This window comes from Asterias rubens, chromosome 2 (genome assembly GCF_902459465.1).
Source record: "Asterias rubens chromosome 2, eAstRub1.3, whole genome shotgun sequence".
Taxonomy (NCBI): Eukaryota; Metazoa; Echinodermata; class Asteroidea; order Forcipulatida; family Asteriidae; genus Asterias; species Asterias rubens.
This window is the reverse complement of record NC_047063.1, coordinates 16,350,716-16,370,994: the sequence shown is the minus strand read 5'-3', so window position 1 is coordinate 16,370,994 and position 20,279 is coordinate 16,350,716. Positions and strand designations below refer to the sequence as shown.

The window sequence follows — 20,279 nt, the reverse complement described above, 5'->3', positions numbered from 1 at the left end:
TGGGAATCTGTGTGTGATAGTGTGAATTGACTGGGAATCTGTGTGTGATAGTGTGAATTGACTGGGAATCTGTGTGTGATAGTGTGAATTGACTGGGAATCTGTGTGTGATAGTGTGAATTGACTGGGAATCTGTGTGTGGTAGTGTGAATTGACTGGGAATCTGTGTGTGATAGTGTGAATTGACTGGGAATCTGTGTGTGATGGTGTGAATTGACTGGGAATTTGTATGTGATAGTGTGAATTGACTGGGAATCTGTGTGTGATAGTGTGAATTGACTGGGAATTTGTTTGTGATCGTGTGAATTGACTGGGAATCTCTGTGTGAAATGAATACAGGGTCAAAGGTACATCTGGCAGCATTCAGTCAGGCAGGTATCTGGCGTTATTCATGAGCATGAAGTGTGACGTCAGATGTTTAGGCTAGTAAAAACCCTCAAAGGATTTAGGGTTGAGTCAAACCTGGTTCATACTTCCTGCGAATGCGATGCAAATTTGGTCGCCACAAATTTGTAAAAAATAATTCGCATCTTGTGCTCCACTCCTGCATAACATTCGCTGCGAAAAAGAGCCCTGTGACATCAAAAATCGCTTCGCATTCGCAGGAAGTATGAGCCGTTCTTTACACTTACCTGATCGTACCATTGAAGAGCACAGGGTCCTGAGGGATGATAGCAAAGCGACGTCTGACTTCTGCTAAGGGTAGATGAGCAATGTTTGTTCCATCCACCATGATCCTCCCTGTAAGTGATCAAACCATAATAAAGTTTTAAACAAAGAAAAGGACAGAAAAACTGCCTTTACAACCCCGGTCAAAATGCTTGGGCCACCCATTCCTAACGTTACATAAAACCATTCCATGTCCACTTCCCCCTGACAAGAAACATTCTCTCCCCGTCCTCCTGCTCAATGTTGACTGGAACGCAGATGACCGTGCAATCCATGCAATCAGAACCAACATTCAAAGGGGTAGGGGGGGCTCGAGGAGAGATGGCCGGATTGTAGCTACTGAGCAATCTCAGCGGTCTAGTTGGTATGACACTGCTCTAGATTTGCAAAGGTCGTGGGTTCGAATCCCACCCAAGTAATATGCCTGTGATATTTTTCACAGAACTTGGGAAAGTACAGAGTATACAGTACAAACACACACCGGTGTTTATGGGTAATGAATATTCTTTATCCCCGATGTAAATTTAACATCTATTAAAGAAAAGGACTTAAGCCATGTTCATACTTTCTGCCAATGCGATACCAATTTTGAAGTCAAAGGGCTATTTTCGCAGTGAATGTCTCACAGGAGTTCAGCACAAGTCAACGGTGCGAATTATTTTTTTGCGAATTTTTGACGTCAAAAGTCGTTACGCATTCGCAGGAAGTATGAACTAGCCTTTCCAATTTTTTTTGTACTCAAAATTTGTGTTCATTAAAACAATCAATCAATGAAAGAAGGGCCCAATTCTGAAGACTTGCTTAAGCACAAAACAACTCTACAGAGGGAAGAAGTGGTGACTGCTCTGTATTCTGACACCCCTATGTTCTGAAAACAATGTGTCGCAAAAAATCCCTGATGGTTTAAACGGTAGGGTTAGGGTGAGGGTTAGGAAAGACACTAGAGGTGTCAGAACATAGGGGTGTCGAAGCAAGGGATGTAGGAACATGGGGGTGAAAAGAAGAAAACAAGATTCGTCATGCATTTTGTTTACCTTTGAATGTCTGAATAATTCTGAAGAGAGTCAGAGTAAGGGAGGATTTACCGCTGCCAGTCCGACCACAAATACCAATCTGTAAATAAGAAAATGATGAAATCATGTTTAAATTGTTGACAAAGCAAACCGAAGGACAATGCAATTATGGTAAAGTATTTTGCTCAAGATCACAAGTGCTATGAGTGGGACTTGAAACCACACTCAGCTGATCAGACACACCAGCGTTTGTGTCCGGTGCTCTTAACCACTGCACCATATATATCTTTAGTATTAGTTTTTTAGTGACTGATCATTGAGTCCAGGGAACTGAGCACGGGCCCATTGTCATTATGGGAAGCTTTAAGACACTGGACACTATTGGTAATTGTCAACGACCAGTCTTCTCACTTGCTGTATCTCAACATAAGCATAAAAAAAAAAACTGTGAAAATTTGAACTCAATTGGTCGTAGAAGTTGCAAGATAACAATGGAAGAAAAAACACCCTTGTCACACGAAGTTGTGTGCTCTCTGATGCTTGATTTCGAGACCTCAAAATCTAATTCTGAGGTCTCGAAATCAAATTCGTGAAATTCCCCAAAACAATGTTTCACACTATCAACAGCTCTCCTTTACTTGTTATAAAGGACGGTTTATGCTAATTATTATTTTGAGTAATAGCCAATAGTGTCCACTGCCTTTAAGAAGGTAGTGGATTCTGCTCTAACAACAAGGCTCCTAGTTGATGATACCAATGTCTACATCCTTACGGACTGTGAAAGGTGTAATCCTATTTCAGCCCCATAGGTGGCAACGTGCCCCTGGTGATAGTTGAAGCTCAGCTAGTTGATTTGTGTTGCTATTGCTATTACCTTTTCTGCAGATTTGAAGTGAATATCGATATCATGGAGGACAGGGTCCAGGTCCGAAGCGTAGCGTGCCGAGACACCGCTGTAAACAATCTCACCCTTATCTGGCCAATCAGGACCTGGATTAACGATACCTGTTTGGATGAAACAAGAGCGATAGTTAAAATATAAAATCTCTTTTTATAAGACCAAGCCCTGTTGTTTGTTAGAGACACTTAACTTAAATAAAGGAATGACAGAGCGAAGAAAAGGTCTTAAATGGACATTTGTAAACCCGCAAGTTCCTCACCATGTGATAAAAAGGACAGAGCGAAAGGCGAGGTTGAATGGCCTCTACCCTTACATATTAGATTAGATTAGATTTAATTATTGTCCACGTTAAAAAACATACAAACTTGACATCCACTGGCCAAATACAAGTATACACAATCAAAATCAAAACTATATTAATTACAAAATAAGAGAAGTAGAAATACAAAGCAACAAAAGACCCGCACACTAAAATAAATGCGCCAACCGGTCACATGGACATCAAGACAACAAGGGCTGGAAGGAACACCCAGCCTACGTTCAGTTTAACATTCCAGAGAACAAATAGCTTAAAGTAAGAGGTTCTGGACAGAAACTCACCGTCATAATTCTCTGTCTCAATAGATTTATAATATTCTACTCTCTCCATTGCATTCATCTGCATCTCTAGATCAGCGGACAAACGAATCACCCAGTTCAACATTCCAGACAACAAATAACTTAAAGTAAGAGGTTCTGGACAGAAACTCACCGTCATAATTCTCTGTCTCAATAGATTTATAATACTCTACTCTCTCCATTGCATTCATCTGCATCTCTAGATCAGCGGACATACGAATCACCCAGTTCAACATTCCAGAGATCTGAAATCAATGAATAGAGTAAGAGAAAAATAATAGAACCAAATTAGTGGGAGTCAGCGGACGAGTAATAATAAAGGCTACAAGATGGGAGTGGATTGGTCATGTTCTTCTTCCTCTTTTGTTTTTATCTCTGGACCAAGATGAACATTGAAGAAAAATATATTGGTAACTTCGTCACTTCAAGACATTTGATGGTATCTTTGTCGAGGTCTCTGCGTCCCTCCTCGCCTTTAGGTGGTCTGAAGTCAGGGCAGTCCTCAATGATGTACTGTGGTTGATGGTTTGTGTTCTAAGAATGGAAGACAACTGGCACTGCAGGACAGCAATGACATACTGAGGGCAAGAGGAAAGTAGGATGGCTGAGAACAACATACAGCAGGAGGACACTGCTAAGATTGAAGTCTTGAAAAAGAGGCCAAACCTGTGGCCAAAGCAAAGGAAAGAATACACCATAGCCTCAGAGCCACTCACCCTAAGATGATAGGTGAGGTGAGTTGAGGAGAAAAATATGTATAAATGAGCATTAACAAAATGAAGAATTTTGATTGTTTTGAAATGTTCCTGAAATGTTCCTGACCTGGATAGCAATTAAACATACACAATTTGTGAACGGAGTCACGCGACTTATTTGGGTTTACAATGTAACCAAACACAGCAGCCACGCCTAGAGTACTTGGAAAAGCATGGTTTCTTCCCACTGGCAGAAGCACTTGGAAGCAGCCGGCCTGTTCAACTACGCAAACCGCACGTCGTTTGCTTGATTCTTTTACATTACATACCCACTATGAATCACGTGACTCCGGGCGCCGATTGTGTCTACTAAAGATTGCGTCAGGTAAATTGGTCAAACCTGACATCGTAAGTACATTCTCCCCTTAGATGCTTAAAGTGAGACATTGACTTACGCTGAGGGCGTAGGTTATGGCCAGACCAACCAGACTTGGCTGCAGAGTACCAGTGGTCAACGCAGTGATCATAGTTGACATTCCAGCGAGTAACACGATGGAGGCACCGATCAGGTCCTGTCAGTGACAAACAAAAAGATTTGGGTGAAAACAAAATATGAGAGACTTTCGTGGATGCTAGGTTGCAGCAGACTTTATTGTGTAAATTCGTTGTTAATAAATCAAGGATTTTGTTGTCATAACATTGCAGGGTCCAATTTCATAGAGCTGCTAAGCACAACAATTTGCTTAGCATGAAATTTCTTTCTCGATAAAAACAGGATTACCAACCAAACCTCCATTTGTTGCATTATGTTTTTTACTGGTATTCAGCTGCTGTTTGCTCATCCTGAAAGTCACGTTGAAATTTGGTTGGTAATCCTGTTTTTATCAAGGAAGAAATTTCATGCTAAGCAATTTTTTGTGCTTAGCAGCCGTATGAAATTGGGCCCAGGTGTTTGGCCAAGTATTCAGCTATATATTAACACAATTTTTTCAGTATATCCCTACCACGGGTTAGTTATGAGAGTTACGATACGACACAAAGCTCATGGTAGCAAGGGTTACTTACCAGTCTGGTTCCCAGCCATCTGTTGCCCGTGTTCAGATACATAAAGGTCAGGTTACTACACTCAATCTTCTTGATAATGGCACCTTGAAAGCGTTTCTCCTGCCTAAAGAAAATACAAAATAAAATCATTGACAAAACATAAATGATTGCGTGTTTTTTGTTTGGAATAAATCTTTGGGGTTTTCCTTTTTCATTTACAATTAACCGACCCATCCTTCCTTGTCTTCTATCCAGAGTTCTAGGCTAATACAGTGATTAAGGGACACGTTGCCTTGGATCGGACGAGTTGGTTTATGAAAAGTGTTTGAAACCGTTTGTTCTAAACTGCATATGATTAGTAAGATGTTTTAAAAGTGGATTATAATGTTCCACACAAATTTCCCTCGAAATTGATTGGTTTTCTCTACACATCAAGATTTAACACGGCGCGCAATTTTGTGGATTCAAGTTTTTGACACCCTTAAATGGCTGACCGTGTTAGTTCACAAAGTAAAAGGAAAACCACACAATTTTGAGACATGTTATACTTTTAAAACATCTTTCTAACCAATGCATTTGATAACAAACGGTTTCAAACGCTTTTCATGGACAACTCGACCGATCCAAGGCAACGTGTCCCTTTAAGTTTGTCTTTCTGAAAGTCCTTGGCTTCACAACCAGAATGAATGAATGAATTGAATCAATTTCAAGATGGGAGATACAAATGTTTACACCAAAAATGGAGTAGCTTAAAGGCAGTGGACACTATTGGTAATTGTCAAAGACTAGCCTTCACAGTTGGTGTATCTCAACATATGCATAAAATAACAAACCTGTAAAAATTTGAGCTCAATTGGTCAGCGAACTTGCAAGATAATGAAAGAAAAAACACCCTTGTCACACAAAGTTGTGTGCGTTTAGATTGTTGATTTCGAGACCTCAAGTTCTAAATCTGAAGTCTCAAAATCAAATTCGTGGAAAATTACTTCTTTCTTGAAAACTATGGCACTTCAGTGGGAGCCGTTTCTCACAATGTTTTATACCATCAACCTCTCCCCGTTACTCGTCACCAAGAAAGGTTTTATGCTAATAATTATTTTGAGTAATTACCAATAGTGTCCACTGCCTTTAAATATATAACAACTAATTTTTGACTATTGCTTTGAGGTATTACAATGTGCACATCTACTTGCTGGCAGTCTTGCTGGGTAGATTATGTTCTTTTAAGAACTTGTCCTGCTCTATACTCTACGAGTAGACTTTCCAGTTCGAAAGACTTCTCAATTCTGAAAAGAACTGTCCTGCTTATTTACTACTACATGGGCGGAAGGTAGAAAATCGGCCGGGACTACTGCTTTCAGTTATTAGTGAATCATTTTCTAACTTCACTACCGTGTAGTGAGTTTTAATCGGTCTCAACTTACTGATATGCCCTGATGGTTGACAACCCTCCAAGTGACTCAGAGAAATGAGCGTAGACTGGAGACTTGCTGATGCTGTCTAGACGTTGAATATCTCTGTGGGAAATACAAGACATTTTTACCTTTAAAAACCAGTGCTCACACACATCGGTGTATGGGTAAAAACCAAAATTAATATTCTTTATCCCGATGCAAATTTAACATCTATTATATCGATGCAGTACACGCTGCCATAACATAGGATTCGAACTGCCTCTAGCTACCAGGCAATCTCGGTAGTCTAGTTGGTAAGACACTGCTCTAGAATTGCAAGGGTCGTGGGTACGAATCCTACTCGAGTTACATGCCTGTGATATTTTTTCACAGGACTCGGGAAAGTACTGAGTATACAGTGCTCACACACATCGGTGTATGGGTAAAAACCAAAATTAATATTTAAAAACCTGGTTAGAATATTAAGTTACTTTAATAATAGTGGCTTCTTCTATACAGTGCTCATGTCCGCCACTCAGTGATGCTCAGGGCACTTCATAACATTCAGTATTTTCCTGCGAGGGATAATGTGGCACCACAGTATGAGATCTGTTCCGTTGCATAGCACATTGGTTTGCAAGGAGTTGTGGTGCAGTATGCAGCCAATCAAACCAGGAACAACTGTGCAAACACCTTCTCTTCTTTATAAATGCACTGGGTTCTTATACGTGCGTTACACAACACACAGGACCAACAAATTTCTGTCCCATCCTAAGGACAGAACATTAATGGTTAAGTGTCTTGCTTAAGGACACAAGTGTAACGACCGGAATTCAAAACCAAACTCTGCTGAATAGTAGCTGCCCTCTAAATAATAGACTGTTTATACAACTTTAAAAAAATCACACACTTTGGCAAATCAGTGTTTATTTTAAATGCCATTAGTGACATCAAATCCCCAAGTTTCAAGTACAAATTCAATAAATTTGTCTAATTACATTATTTAGCAATTTACATACATTTTTTACCAAATTACCACTTTTCAAAGTTATTGCCAAACAGATTTAAACAAGGATTTAAAAAAAAAAAACCTTGAAACATTGTTTGGCTGCAGTGACTAAATTTGCAAAAACAGTGACGATTTGACTGAAATATTCCAAAATACTATAAAACATGTACATATTTATGCAAATGGGGCATGTATATTTAGATTAAACACAAGCCACCCTTGCCCTACTGAACTATGAGCGAAAAGCGTGAAAGCTAACAAGCACAAAGCTCGCTTACATACATTTATCTAAAGCTCTACTCTACTATCTGGGGTGTTCCATATGGTTTTATTTTCATGTTCTTGTGAATTTGATCTTAGTTATTAGCACTGAATTCAAACTCTGGTGTTTCTGATCAGCAGAGTGTGGGTTCAAATCCCCAGCCGTGACACTTGTTTCCTTAAGTGACACTTTACCATTGCTTCGTCCAACGGATGTTGGTCCCATGTGTTGTGTAACGCATGTAAAAGAACCCAGTGCACTTATCAAAAAGAGAAGGGGTTCGCCCCGGTGTTCCTGGCTGTGGCTGCTGTATGCGCCGTAGCACCTTGAAAACATTTAGAAGGTGCTAAATAATTGGGTCTCAGAATTCATCACTGCAATAACCTATCTAGTTTGTATACACTCAGCCCCTTGATTACCTTGTTTGGTAGATACGTGCGCTATATAAGACTTTGATCTTCTTTAAAAAAAAATAATAAAATAAAATAAAAAAAAAACGGTAAAAAATGGAGAAATCACATCCTTGCCGTACCTTGATGTAGCAATGAAGACCTTCATGAGCAGTACATACAGGAAGAAGACAGGAGTGAGTGCAATAATGAAGTACCAGGTGATGATGGCATTCACCAGCACAGCAGCGGCGCAGCTGATGGTGAAACTTAAAAATCCACTCATCGTTGCACCGAGTCTCTGTGGAATAAAAAGAAAATATAGTAATTTTGGTTTGGTATTAAAGACCTGCTTGAACGAAAATGTCAAGTCGTGAACTTTGCTGAATTCCACTTAAAATGTTTTCGATGAATAAGGAAATCGAGTCATATGATTATAAATAAGTTTCAATTGTGTAAAAAAACAATCATTTTGTATGCCCTTGTCCAGAGCTTTTCTGCGAGATTTGCGAAAAGCCCCGTTACGTAATCACTCTCAAAACGTCATAAGTAGATAAAGCCGCTTTGTGGCAGCGTGGATGTATAACAAAGCAAACTCCCACAAATGACGTCAGCGGCATTGTCCTTTGACGCCCGCTCTCAACGGCAGAAGTGTTTTTAGTTTTTCAAAAAACCTTTAGGTAGGGGCCTGATTTTTTAATCGATAATTACGAAAAGTTCAGAAGTGTACACATATCAAAATTACATTAAAATGGTGAACAAGTGCATTATAAACAAGTAAAAATACCATTTCTGTTGAAAACATTCCGCTCAGGTAGCTGTTTAACCTTTAAGAGATCAGCAGCAAATGGTTTGTACCGAAATGCACATTGCAGCCACAACTGGCTGGTATAGTCACAAGTACCTTCTGGCCGGAAATGACTTATACCAAAATGCCAATGGCCGCCACAAGTGGATTTCACCCAAATGCCAAAGATGCCACGAGTGGTTTTTACCAAAGTGCCCAAAGATGCCACAAGTGGATTTTACCAAAATGCCAAAGATGCCACGAGTGGATTTTACCAAAATGCCAAAAAAGCCACGAGTGGATTTTACCAAAATGCCAAAGATGCCACGAGTGGATTTTACCAAAGTGCCCAAAGATGCCACGAGTGGATTTTACCAAAGTGCCCAAAGATGCCACGAGTGGATTTTACCCAAATGCCAAAGATGCCACGAGTGGATTTTACCAAAATGCCAAAGATGCCACGAGTGGATTTTACCAAAATGCCCAAACAGCCACAATTGGATTTTACCAAAATGCCAATGATGCCACGAGTGGATTTTACCAAAATGCCCAAAGCAGCCACAAGTGGATTTTACCAAAATGCCCAAGGCAGCCACATTGGGTTGTACCAAAATGCCAATTTTTGCCATAAGCGGCTTGTATCAAAATGACCAAAGCAGCCACATAAAAAAAGGATTATAACACATGGCATTAAATCCGTTTAATACAGGGCACAGCTAGGGTTAATTATCGAGGTTGCTGAATATTGACAGAAGTCAGAAATCATTTCTCTGCCATACCTGATCAATGGTGGATGTGTCAGAGGAGAATCGATTCAAGACTCGTCCAATTGGTGTAGTATCAAAGAACCTGAAGGGGTAAAAACACACAAACAGAAACAGTTATTTATCAAATGCCTTGATGAGGGTTTCTTTTTTAAATTTTCAAAGCTTCATAACTCAAATCTTACCTGCAAGAAACTCAAAACGGGACTTTTTTAACGTTTGGAGCTGCATTATTTCACAAAAATTACAGATTTGTGAAGAATGCCAACCGAAACCCACTGCAGAAAAATGTATGCCGCCATAGAATGTGAATCTGTTGAAATTAGTGGCTTGTTGCAGGTAAGATTTAAGTTATGAGGCTTTGAAAATTTTCCGCCCAGAAACAGGCCTTAATAGTTAGGACTCTGTATCTGTGTACAGAGAAAGAGTCCTATATAGGGCTAGATAACATGCATCTTATATAGGAAATTATGGAAAGTTCGTCTTAAATAAGGCTAAAAGCCACTTTCAGGCCTTATTAATACAAAATTTTCCAAGGGATAAAAACTAAGTAGGAATAGAATATCTTTCCTGAACCTTGCAGGCAAAAGAAAAACAAGCAAGAGTTAACTGCCCACCTCATAGGAGCACTAATGACCCTTTGTAGCATACTATTATGAAGGTTCTTGGCTGCAAACAGGGATGCAATAGAGATGAGTGTTGAGGAAACAGTGCTGGTAACGATGGTAACGATGGACAGGCCGGCGTATCCGCCCAAGTAATGGTCCAGTGAGGCCATCAGTTCCGCCTGAGAACAAGAATAATAAGAATAATTAAAGACGGTCCCCTGACGATGGCTAGAGTAAGCTAGTCAAAATGTTGAGACCAATTAAAGGGAAGGTACACGTTTGGTAACTACTCAAAACAAATATTATTTTAAAACCTGACTTGGTAACGGGACATTGGAAAGCTGTAGATAGCATAAAACATTGTGAGAAATGGCTCCCTGTGAAGTAGCATATATTTTGAGAAAGAGGTAATTTCTCACTAAAATAATAAAAGACTTCTAGCCAGAAGTCTTTTATCTCTATCTGAAAGCACACAAATTCGTCCAACAAGGGTGTTTTTTCTCTCATCATTTTCTCGCAACTTAGATGACCAATTTAGCTCAAATTTTCACAGGCTTATTATTTTATGCTTATGTTGGGATATACCAAGTTAGAAGACTGGTCTTTGACAATTACCAAACGTGTACCTTCCCTTTAAGAACTCGCTCCGCAGTAGTGAAGTTAATAAAATCCACTAATCTACTTCGCAATAGTAGTAGAATATATAACAAGACAGTATGGACTACCTGACAAGTAGACACATACATGGTGCTACCGAAACCAAATATTTTGATACCTCACCATACAATGCCTCTAATCCCTAATATAATAGTAATAAAAAGAGAAAATTTAAAATGTGCACAAATCCACAAAAGTGCCAAAAGCATACATGTTCATTAACCAAAATTGAAACGTAAGCCTCAGCTAAGAAGAAGTCCAGAATACTATGTGGTGAAAAAATACAAAGTAAAATATTGTTTGAACAAACTGGTTACAAGGCATGCGTTTGATGATAAGTCAGCATTGCCCAAACAAACATAAACTCATATTAATCACAGCGACTGTTCGGACAAAATAGCTACCTGGGATGCATTTGATAGAGTCAGATTATTCCCTTCTTCAGACCAAGCCGAGAGCCAATAGTTCGTTGCTATGCCGACGCCATTCTTGCCAAACATCAGCAAGAGCTGAACGACAAAAATCCAGTAGCCTATGGCTTTAATGTATGAGGCGTACACTTTCCAGGAGACTGACCCCTCAGCTCGTTCTTCTTTCTCGACAAGGCGGCCGCTGTTTGAGTCGGCTGGTGGAAAAAGAAAAAAAAATCAAAATCCAGGGGTTAAGAATAATATTGAAATCGCATTCCCTTACACGCCAGTGTTTGCAGGGGACACGGTCTGAAGAACAAAGCTTGGAAGGTTTGCTATGTGGGACAACATGCTTCCGAGCATCAGTAATTTGGTTTACTTTTGTTGACCCTGTCCCGCATAGTATTGTTTGGTCCTTTTGTTGAGTAGTTTTCTTGCGTCCTCCCCCAGATTAACTTCTTATATTTGCATGTTCCCCTCATAGACTCATTTTTCATTGTTCTCTCTATTTGCCCTCATGTCACCAGTTTTTTTTTTTTACCCCCCCTTCTTTTTTAATTTCCTTATTTATTTATTTATTTATTTATTGATTTATTTATTTATTTATTTATTTATTTATTTATTTATTTATTTATTTGTTTATTTATTTATTTATTTATTTATTTACTTTCTTTTCTGTTTATTTATTTATTTCATTTTATTTTATTTTCGCTTATTTGTTTACTTACTTATTTAATTGTTTATTTATTCACTTAATTCTTTTTTGAATTATTTATTGATGGACTGATTGTTTGTGTAATTAATTAACTTATTTATTGATTTTTCATTTATTTGTCTGTTTTGTTATACTTTTTTGTTATGTTTTGTAGCATTGTCGTTTCTGTTATGGGTTTTTCCCTTACATTGTTGCCTTGTTTGTATTTTCTGTACTTGTACTGTTGAGGTCGAATAAATAATAATAATAATGATGTGCTATTCATGGAGATTGTGCTTTTACTGATATGCTGGGTGTGATGGGACAATTCAAGTGACTATAAAGTAAGACCATAACCACATAGGTTTACCCTTGGTTTGCTCTGTCCCTTGGTATATTGGATTAAGGGGAACAATCTGGGAACATGATTGGAGGCTAATTACCCAAATTGAATGTGGGGAGGATATTATTATTATCCATTACTGGTTAAATTATTAAAAGCAATGTATTTGTAGCTCAGGGGCTAGATTGCCACAAAGTTTCTAATTAATAAATTACAATACAATGTACATCAAATTACTACTTTAAAAAATAGTTCCAGATTTACGCATGTAACAAAAGCACATCCACAGAATAAAAAAATAACATCTATACAAATATGCCTTAGTGCATAATTGAACCTACGAAGCTTAAGACACAGGGGAGCAAACCCTCTGTTGGAAGAACAGGAACAAAAACACCACCCAAACCAACCTTGTTCAAGCTTCTTTTCTTCCTCCAACTTGACGGAGCATTGACGTATTAGTTTAGCTCGTTCTTGTTTCACATCCTCGGCTGCGGACAGCTCTGATTCGGACTCTATCATCTCACTCTCCGTGGCTCTCCAGTTGGCAACGAGCTCTGGGTTCTCATCTCGGATATCCTCCAGGGTTCCCTGATGGAGGATGCAGCCATCTTTCATGTACACAATCTTCAGAGGAACGAGAGAGAAAGAAGGAAAAGTGCTAAGACGCCTCCATGTTTGTCAAATAAAGCGTCCACTTACCACTTACTGGGATTGACATAACCTGTCAGCACGCTCACAAGAGAGATTGATCTTTTTGAAACTTTTTTCAAAATTTGCTGAATAATTTGTGATTATCGGTTACAGTGAGACTCTGTGCAGTACACAACACACAGGACCTACGGCGTGATGTCCCATCTGAGAGACAACGCAGTGACTTGCTTTAAGACACTGGAAACTATTGGTAATTGTCCAAGACCAGTCTTCTCACTTGGTGTATCTCAACATATGCATAAGATGCATTATGGTGTCGTGGGCGAGCGGATAAGAGCACCATAACTCAAGCTCTGGTGCTTCTGTTCAGCAGAGTGTGGGTTTGAATCCTGGTCCAGTGATCCTGGTGAGTGAACTGAAGGCCCAGTGATCAGGGGTAACAATGAGAAGAGCTTTGGGACGCCCTCCGGGTGTGAAAAGCGCTATATAAAAACAGGTTATTATTATTATTATTATTATAAAATAACAAACCTGTGAAAATTTGAGCTCAATTGGTGATCGAAGTTGCGAGATAATAATGAAAGAACAAACACCCTTGTCACACGAAGTTGTGTGCATTCGGATGCTTGATTTCGTGACCTCAAATTCTAAATCTGAGGTTTCAAAATCAAATTCGTGGTAAATTACTTCTTTCTCAAAAACTACGTCATTTCAGAGGGAGCCAATTCTCACACCATTTTACACCATCAACCTCTCCCCATTGCTCGTTAAGAAGTAAGGTTTTATGCTAACAATTATTTTGACTAATTACCAATAGTGTCCATTCCCTTTAAGGACACACGTGTCAACGTCGGTATTTCCACTTTGCTTATCAATAACATGAGTGCTCAAGTCCAGTGCAACTGCCACGTGTCCACAACGTACTACTAACACCACCTTCTACTTACAGTACCAATCAAAATTTAGTACTCTCCACATGATGAAACCCATGTGGATATTGGCATTGATGTTTTTGTGCTAAGCATGTTTTGAACAATGTGAAATAGCTGTCGGTATGTTTGAGCGCTTAAGATCACGCATGGACCGCCACACGCTGAACTTGCAACACCTGCGAGACATTGTGCGTGATAACCTGATTACCTGAGAAATTTTGCATGGTTACCTGAGAACGCACGGTGCTTTGATGGTGCGCCGATTCACCTATCGTAGCAAAACGACAAGCACAAGATGGGCATAGAGAAGGAGGACCATCCAGGGAAAAAAATCTCCCTCTGGACATGGTTTTAGATTAGATTAGGTCTTACCTTGTCTGCTTTCTCTGCGTACTGCGTCTGATGAGTGACCAGGACGACGGTACGTTTGCTTTTTCTCATCAAGAATCCCTCGATGCCTTCCTTGAAGAGGTGAGCTCCAACGTGCATGTCAAGGGCTGAGAGGGGATCATCCTGAGGAGGAATAGAGGTAAGGAGAATTTAGTCATAATCCAAGCTAGGAAGTCAGAAGTAAAGGAACGTTCTCCCAACAGCAATCCCTTGATGCCTTTGTTAAAGAGCAGACTACCAATGGCATGTCTAGAGCTTTAGAGCTTTACGTCGAGAGAAAACGTAACGAGAATTTAAAACAAAAACAGCTCAAAGTCAGGAGCTCTCCTCACAAAGACCCAAGTTCATGGCTCCTTGTGTATCACACTATTTCCCTATCAGGCTCCAATCACACTATTTCCCTATCAGGTTCCATAGGGTTATTAAGGCTGTATAAGAATTGGCTACGACTTTTGCTGAGAATGTTGTACTGGATGTCCTATACTTCAATGCGTGATGAATTGGAAATCTAGCCGTAGCCGTAGCAGACACAGCCAAAGGCCGTTTGCGAAACCACGGCTTCGGCTTTGGATTTGGCTCAGGCTAGCTTGGCCCCACGGCTGTTTTGACAATATTGTGCGTGCTTTGCGTACAGGCTCATAGCTTTAGACCAGAGAATAGAGCTTGAAGCTGAATCCAAAGCCCGAGGCGTGTATTCAAAAAGGGCCATATCGCAATCATTTGGAGACTCAAAGGGAAATAGTCTGGCTCCTTTCAGTGTGGTGTATACCAGTATTCAATTACGTTATTGGATACAGGGTACATGGCTACAGCAAGTCGATAAATGCATGGTTGTCTGTTTCCACTTACCAGGATGACCACATCATTGTAGCTATACATGGCTCTACCGACGCTGACTCGTTGTTTCTGACCACCACTCAAGTTGATTCCTTTCTCTCCAATCTCGGTCTGGTCACCTCCTGGCAAAATGTCGATGTCTGGCTGCAGAGAGCAAGAAGCTATCACCGTCTTGTACCTGGAAAATAAGCAAGAAATAACAATCAGAAATAATCATGACAAATTTTGGGGATTACGATTGGGTTTATTCTCTTAATAGACCCCTTGGATATGGTGTCACACGCTCAAACAGTGACCCCTCACTTGAATCAAAAGGCTGCAGAACATTGGACGACAGCATGTAAACAAGTGCATGTGAACTCAGCGTACACATGTATAATTATTCACTGGTTTTCCTGGACTAATTATGACCGGGTTCCTAAATCAATGACAAGAACCATCCCTCACTGGTGTCCATTAACCCCTGGGTGAAGAAAAGCAGTTACAGTTCAGTGTATTGCTAAAAGGAAGTGACATGACTGGGATTCAAATTAACACCAAAATGAGTTGGCCATCAGGGGTGCGTTCCACTCCCGCAAACATTGTCATTGTGTGCTGCCACCGTTGGTGAACGTTGGCAACCTTACGCGAACATAATTCTGAGGTGTTGGCGAGTGGTTTTTAAAATGGCGGACAAGCATACGGTACTATGTCTTTGTCACAAACATAATTACAATGACATCTTCATTTCAGGGCCCCGCCATATTAACATCGCGTAGTGCGCACCAATCGAACCAGGACTTGAACCAGCTACCTCCTGATTAACATAACAGCGATCTACCAATTGATGAGTCAATATCTTTGTTCGGGGGTGCAAGTCAGAAGCCAGCCTTTAGCTGCAGTGTACCCAGGGATAACACCCAAGCCAAGATTACAATCTATGATATAATAAGCTAGGTGTCTTCAGTGTAACAAGTGGCTCTCAAACAGCAATATAAGATTAAATGCAAGAGATTCTTCATCTATGACCTTACCTCGCATTGTTGTACACATTGTCAAATACAATATTATCCTTCAGGGAAGCATTCAGCAGCCAGGCTTTCTGAGCTCCGAAGGCAACAGTGTGGTAACTCCTAAAAGAAAATGGTCACATAACAAGCAGGTGAAGAGATCAGTGCCCAATTTCATAGCCTTAATTAACAGGGAAGTCTGCGCCTGCGAGGGCCATTCTCGCTTACAGGGCAAGCGCCCAGTTCCTGTACTAGCAGCGCAAGAGAAGAATGCCTAGAAATGTGGAATATGCACTCGCACAATCAACAATTATTTTTTTCGAGTGGTGATTGTCCACAAACTATAGAGCATGAACAAGCTTTAAAAACAGTGGACACTATTGGTAATTGTCACAGATAAGTCTTCTCACTTGTTGTATCTCAACATTTATGCATAAAATAACAAACCTGTGAAAACTTGAGCTCAATTGGTCGTTGAAGTTGCGAGATAGTAATGAAAGAAAAAAACACCCTTGTCTCACGAAGTTGCGTGCTTTCAGATGCTTGATTTCGAGACCTGAAATTCTAAATCTGAGGTCTCAAAATCAAATTCGTAGAAAATTACTTCTCTCTCGAAAACCTCGCCACTTCAGAGGGAGCCGTTTCTCACAATGTTTTATACCATCATCCTCTCCCCATTACTCATTACCAATTGAGGTTTTATGCAAATAATTATTTTGAGTAATTACCAATAGTGTCCACTGCCTTTAAAAACCTAAAGCAAAACGAGTGATTCACAACACAGAGCGCCCTCTAAAATTTACCGACTATAAAAAAAATCACATTTACAATTTAGTGGTGCATGGGCATTTTGGGATGTTTAAATGGCTTACACTAATTCCGTAAGCACAGAAAAAACACAACCTTGATGCTTTGCAAACCTGCGAGTGAACTTAGAGTACTTTGTCAGTAGATGTCACGAGTTTACTAGAAACTTGTTGAACTATTCCGAAGATGCACTGCCAAAATGGACACCATCTTGAAAATAAACTGCAATAAATCTTGGAAAACCGAGTTGCAAATTAAATCCAGGTTCCAAAATGCCATGCTGCCATTTACACATAACTGTGCCAGGTCTAGGCCTGGGCGAATTATTCGAATATCTGGTTAATGGCGAATAGGTTTTCCTATCCGTAGCTGCGAATGCCTTTTTTTTCTTAACCGGATATCCGCATAGGGCGCGAATACCTATTTATAAACCGGATAGTTCTGTAATTACAACCAAGTAACCGGATGTTCTTTTAATATCCGAATATCCGCGGACGTCGGGCCACAACTGATATAGGAATGTTTTGTCTGAATCCTTATGAAACTTCTATTAAGACAGCATAAAACAGCATAAATTAAGTATTTAACTATGCTCACCTCCGTGAAGAGTTAAAACAATGACATTTCTGACATAATTTGTTCAAAGATTACGAAAGTTTTCCTTCACGTAGAGTCAATCACGATCAAAAGAAAAAGCAAATCGCAATCTTTAAATTAGATCCGGTTATTTTTATGAATGAACCGAGTGACACTGTCTAAAACTAATATCAATCCGCTCATACGATCTCATTCACAAACAAACAGCGCCCTCTAGCGGCAAAAAAATAATATTTTTAATATTTTTTTTTTTTTAATAGCGCCCTCTAGCGGCAAAAAAAAACTATTCAAATATCCGGTTAATTGGCCAGCGGTATCCGAATATCAAAATTTCACTATACGCCCAGCACTAGCCAGGTCGATAGTTGTGTGTTACATTGACTCAGAATCAGCGTGCCATTTATGGTTGCTGTGCTGCTCGGACCTGTATTTCCCCCAGACAGTCTCAAGTATTTTTCTTATCGCTTTTTAGTGGTTTTTCTTGTAATTGTATATAGCCATTGTCTGTTTTTGAATGTGTCAATGTTTTTTCTGTATGCAAGCATTTGAATTACCCTTTTTGGAATCTAAAAAAGATTATTGTATTGTATTGTATTGTATTGAATCATTTGGCGCCAATACTGGCATAGGATAATGCATAGAGGTTTAAAAAACCAAACCAGTAACTTACTCATTCCACTGCACTCCACCAGACATAGTTGTCATTTCACCAAGAATGGCCGACAGCAGGGATGACTTCCCAGACCCAACCTGACCAACGATCATGGTCAACTTTCCTGCGACAGAACAAAACTAGTCGTTAAAGAAACACATTGCCTTGGATCGGACGAGTTGGTCTTTGAAAAGCGTTTGAAACCATTTGTTACGAAATGCATTAGAAAGTAGAATATAATGATCCACACAAGTATCACTCGAAATTGCACAGTTTTCCGTTTACGTCGCGAACTAACACGGTGGTCCATTTTATGGAGTCCAAATTTTGAGTTCACAAAATGGCCGACCGTGTTTCTTCATCTAACGAGAGAGCAAAGAACCAGACTCATAAACCAACCTGCTTCGATGTCCAGATCAATGTTCCTTAGAGTAGGCGTATTGGCTGTATTGTCCCAGATGAAATTCCCTCTCATCTGAAACAAGAAAAGTTGTTTAATAGATGGAAATTTGTATCGGGGATAAAGAATATTAATTTTGGCTTTACCCATGCACCGATGTGTGTTAGCACTGTATACTCGGTACTTACCAAAGCCCTGTGAAAAAATCACAGGCATAATACTCCGGTAGGATTCAAACCAAGAAAAGTTTTGTTTGGTAAACAGTCTGTTTTCTTGACAGTTGACCTGCATAGGTGGTCCCAAAATAAAAAAGCTTTTTGGAATCCCAAGACCAATCCACAAACTAGGGGTGTGTTTTCCCTGCTGTAACCAGCGACTGTTTTGGTCAATGGCCAGTGATCAACCAATTGAAAGTTAAACTAAAACTGGTTATGCCAGTGAAAATGCACCCCAGGTTTGGTGATAATATTCTCTTTGATATTTGGCAGGGTTGAAAAAAAAAAACCAAGACAAGCTTCAGGGGGATCCCAAGACAAATCCACACACCAAGTTTTGAGTTGATATGCCAAGTCCTTATTGAGTTATGGTCAACGAATGTACACATACATGCAAGCATGCACCCATGGCAGGAAATGTTACCTGTAAATACCACAAGTATAAGACAAACCCCAGAGCTTGAAAAGATGAAGAAGAAAAAAAACTTTACCACTTAAAAGGTAGTGAACACTATTGGTAATTACTCAAAATGATTGTTAGCATAAAACCTTACTTGGTAACGAGTAATTGAGAGCAGCTGTTGGTAGTATAAAACATTGTGAGAAACAGCTCCCTCTGAAGTGGAGTAGTTTTCGAGAAAGAAGTTATTTTCCACGAATTTGATTTCGAGACCTCAGATTTAGAATTTTAGGTCTCGAAATTCTGAGGTCTCGAAATCAAGCATCTGAAAGCACACAACTCTGTGTGACAAGTTTTTGTTTTCTTCTTTCATTATTATCTTGCAACTTCGATGACCAATTGAGCACAAATTTTCACAGGTTTGTTATTTTACGCATATGTTGGGATACAGCAAGTGAGAAGACTGGTCTTTGACAATTACCGATAGTGTACAGTGTCTTTAATGTGTTAACCATTTTAACAGTGGTGTGCTGGCCAAATGCTTGTCAAATATCCATGAACAAGTCAGAATTCTTTCCAAGTGGTCCAGCTGGCTAGTTAATATTAGAAAATACCCTTGTGTAATATAAAGAATGGACTAGTGTAAAAGCTGGTGTGTAATGTACAAGTGGAAGATCAAGCTAACTGGTCCCAATTTTTAGCCATTGAAAAAAATTTAAATGGTTGGTAACAGTGTTTGTGCGTTCAGCATAGGGCCTGGGCCCAATTTCATAGAGCTGCTTAAGCACAAAATTTTGCTTAAGCAAAAAATTCATTGCTTAGTAAAATCAGATTACCGGCCAAGACTCCACTCAATTGTTATGCTAAGTAAACAACAGCTAAATAGTAGTCATAAGCAATGTATATGGCATGAAATTTTGGCCAGTAACATGTGTAAAAAAAGTGAGCTATTTTCGTGCTTAAGCAAATTTTTTGCTTAAGCAGCTCTATGAAATTGGCCCCTGGTTCATACTCAAAGTGAATTTCGTGGGGTTAAAAATCAGGTACATGCACATTCCATTTTCCAATTGTGTCGCAAAGAAAAGAATTTCGCCTTTGCAATTTATGTGAAGTATGATCAGGGCTTTAGTCAATGGCGAAACCTCATTTT

The 20,279-nt window shown here is 39.6% G+C and overlaps 1 protein-coding gene across 1 annotated transcript in view; it reads right to left on the bottom strand.

Moving 5' to 3' along the window:
* Nucleotides 1–20,279, bottom strand: part of LOC117305758 (ATP-binding cassette sub-family C member 9-like) — a 39,899-nt gene that overhangs the window by 2,031 nt on the left and 17,589 nt on the right. The window contains exons 12-28 of the mRNA XM_033790634.1: nt 18,514–18,589; nt 18,133–18,238; nt 16,083–16,181; nt 15,082–15,247; nt 14,215–14,355; nt 12,667–12,883; nt 11,214–11,434; nt 10,162–10,331; nt 9,560–9,629; nt 8,137–8,294; nt 6,364–6,456; nt 4,961–5,063; nt 4,351–4,467; nt 3,334–3,445; nt 2,556–2,686; nt 1,703–1,781; nt 632–740 (exon numbers count right to left, since the gene is read on the bottom strand). Coding sequence (XP_033646525.1) covers nt 632–740; nt 1,703–1,781; nt 2,556–2,686; nt 3,334–3,445; nt 4,351–4,467; nt 4,961–5,063; nt 6,364–6,456; nt 8,137–8,294; nt 9,560–9,629; nt 10,162–10,331; nt 11,214–11,434; nt 12,667–12,883; nt 14,215–14,355; nt 15,082–15,247; nt 16,083–16,181; nt 18,133–18,238; nt 18,514–18,589 — 2,168 coding nt within the window. The remainder of the gene's footprint in view (nt 1–631; nt 741–1,702; nt 1,782–2,555; nt 2,687–3,333; nt 3,446–4,350; nt 4,468–4,960; nt 5,064–6,363; nt 6,457–8,136; nt 8,295–9,559; nt 9,630–10,161; nt 10,332–11,213; nt 11,435–12,666; nt 12,884–14,214; nt 14,356–15,081; nt 15,248–16,082; nt 16,182–18,132; nt 18,239–18,513; nt 18,590–20,279) is intronic.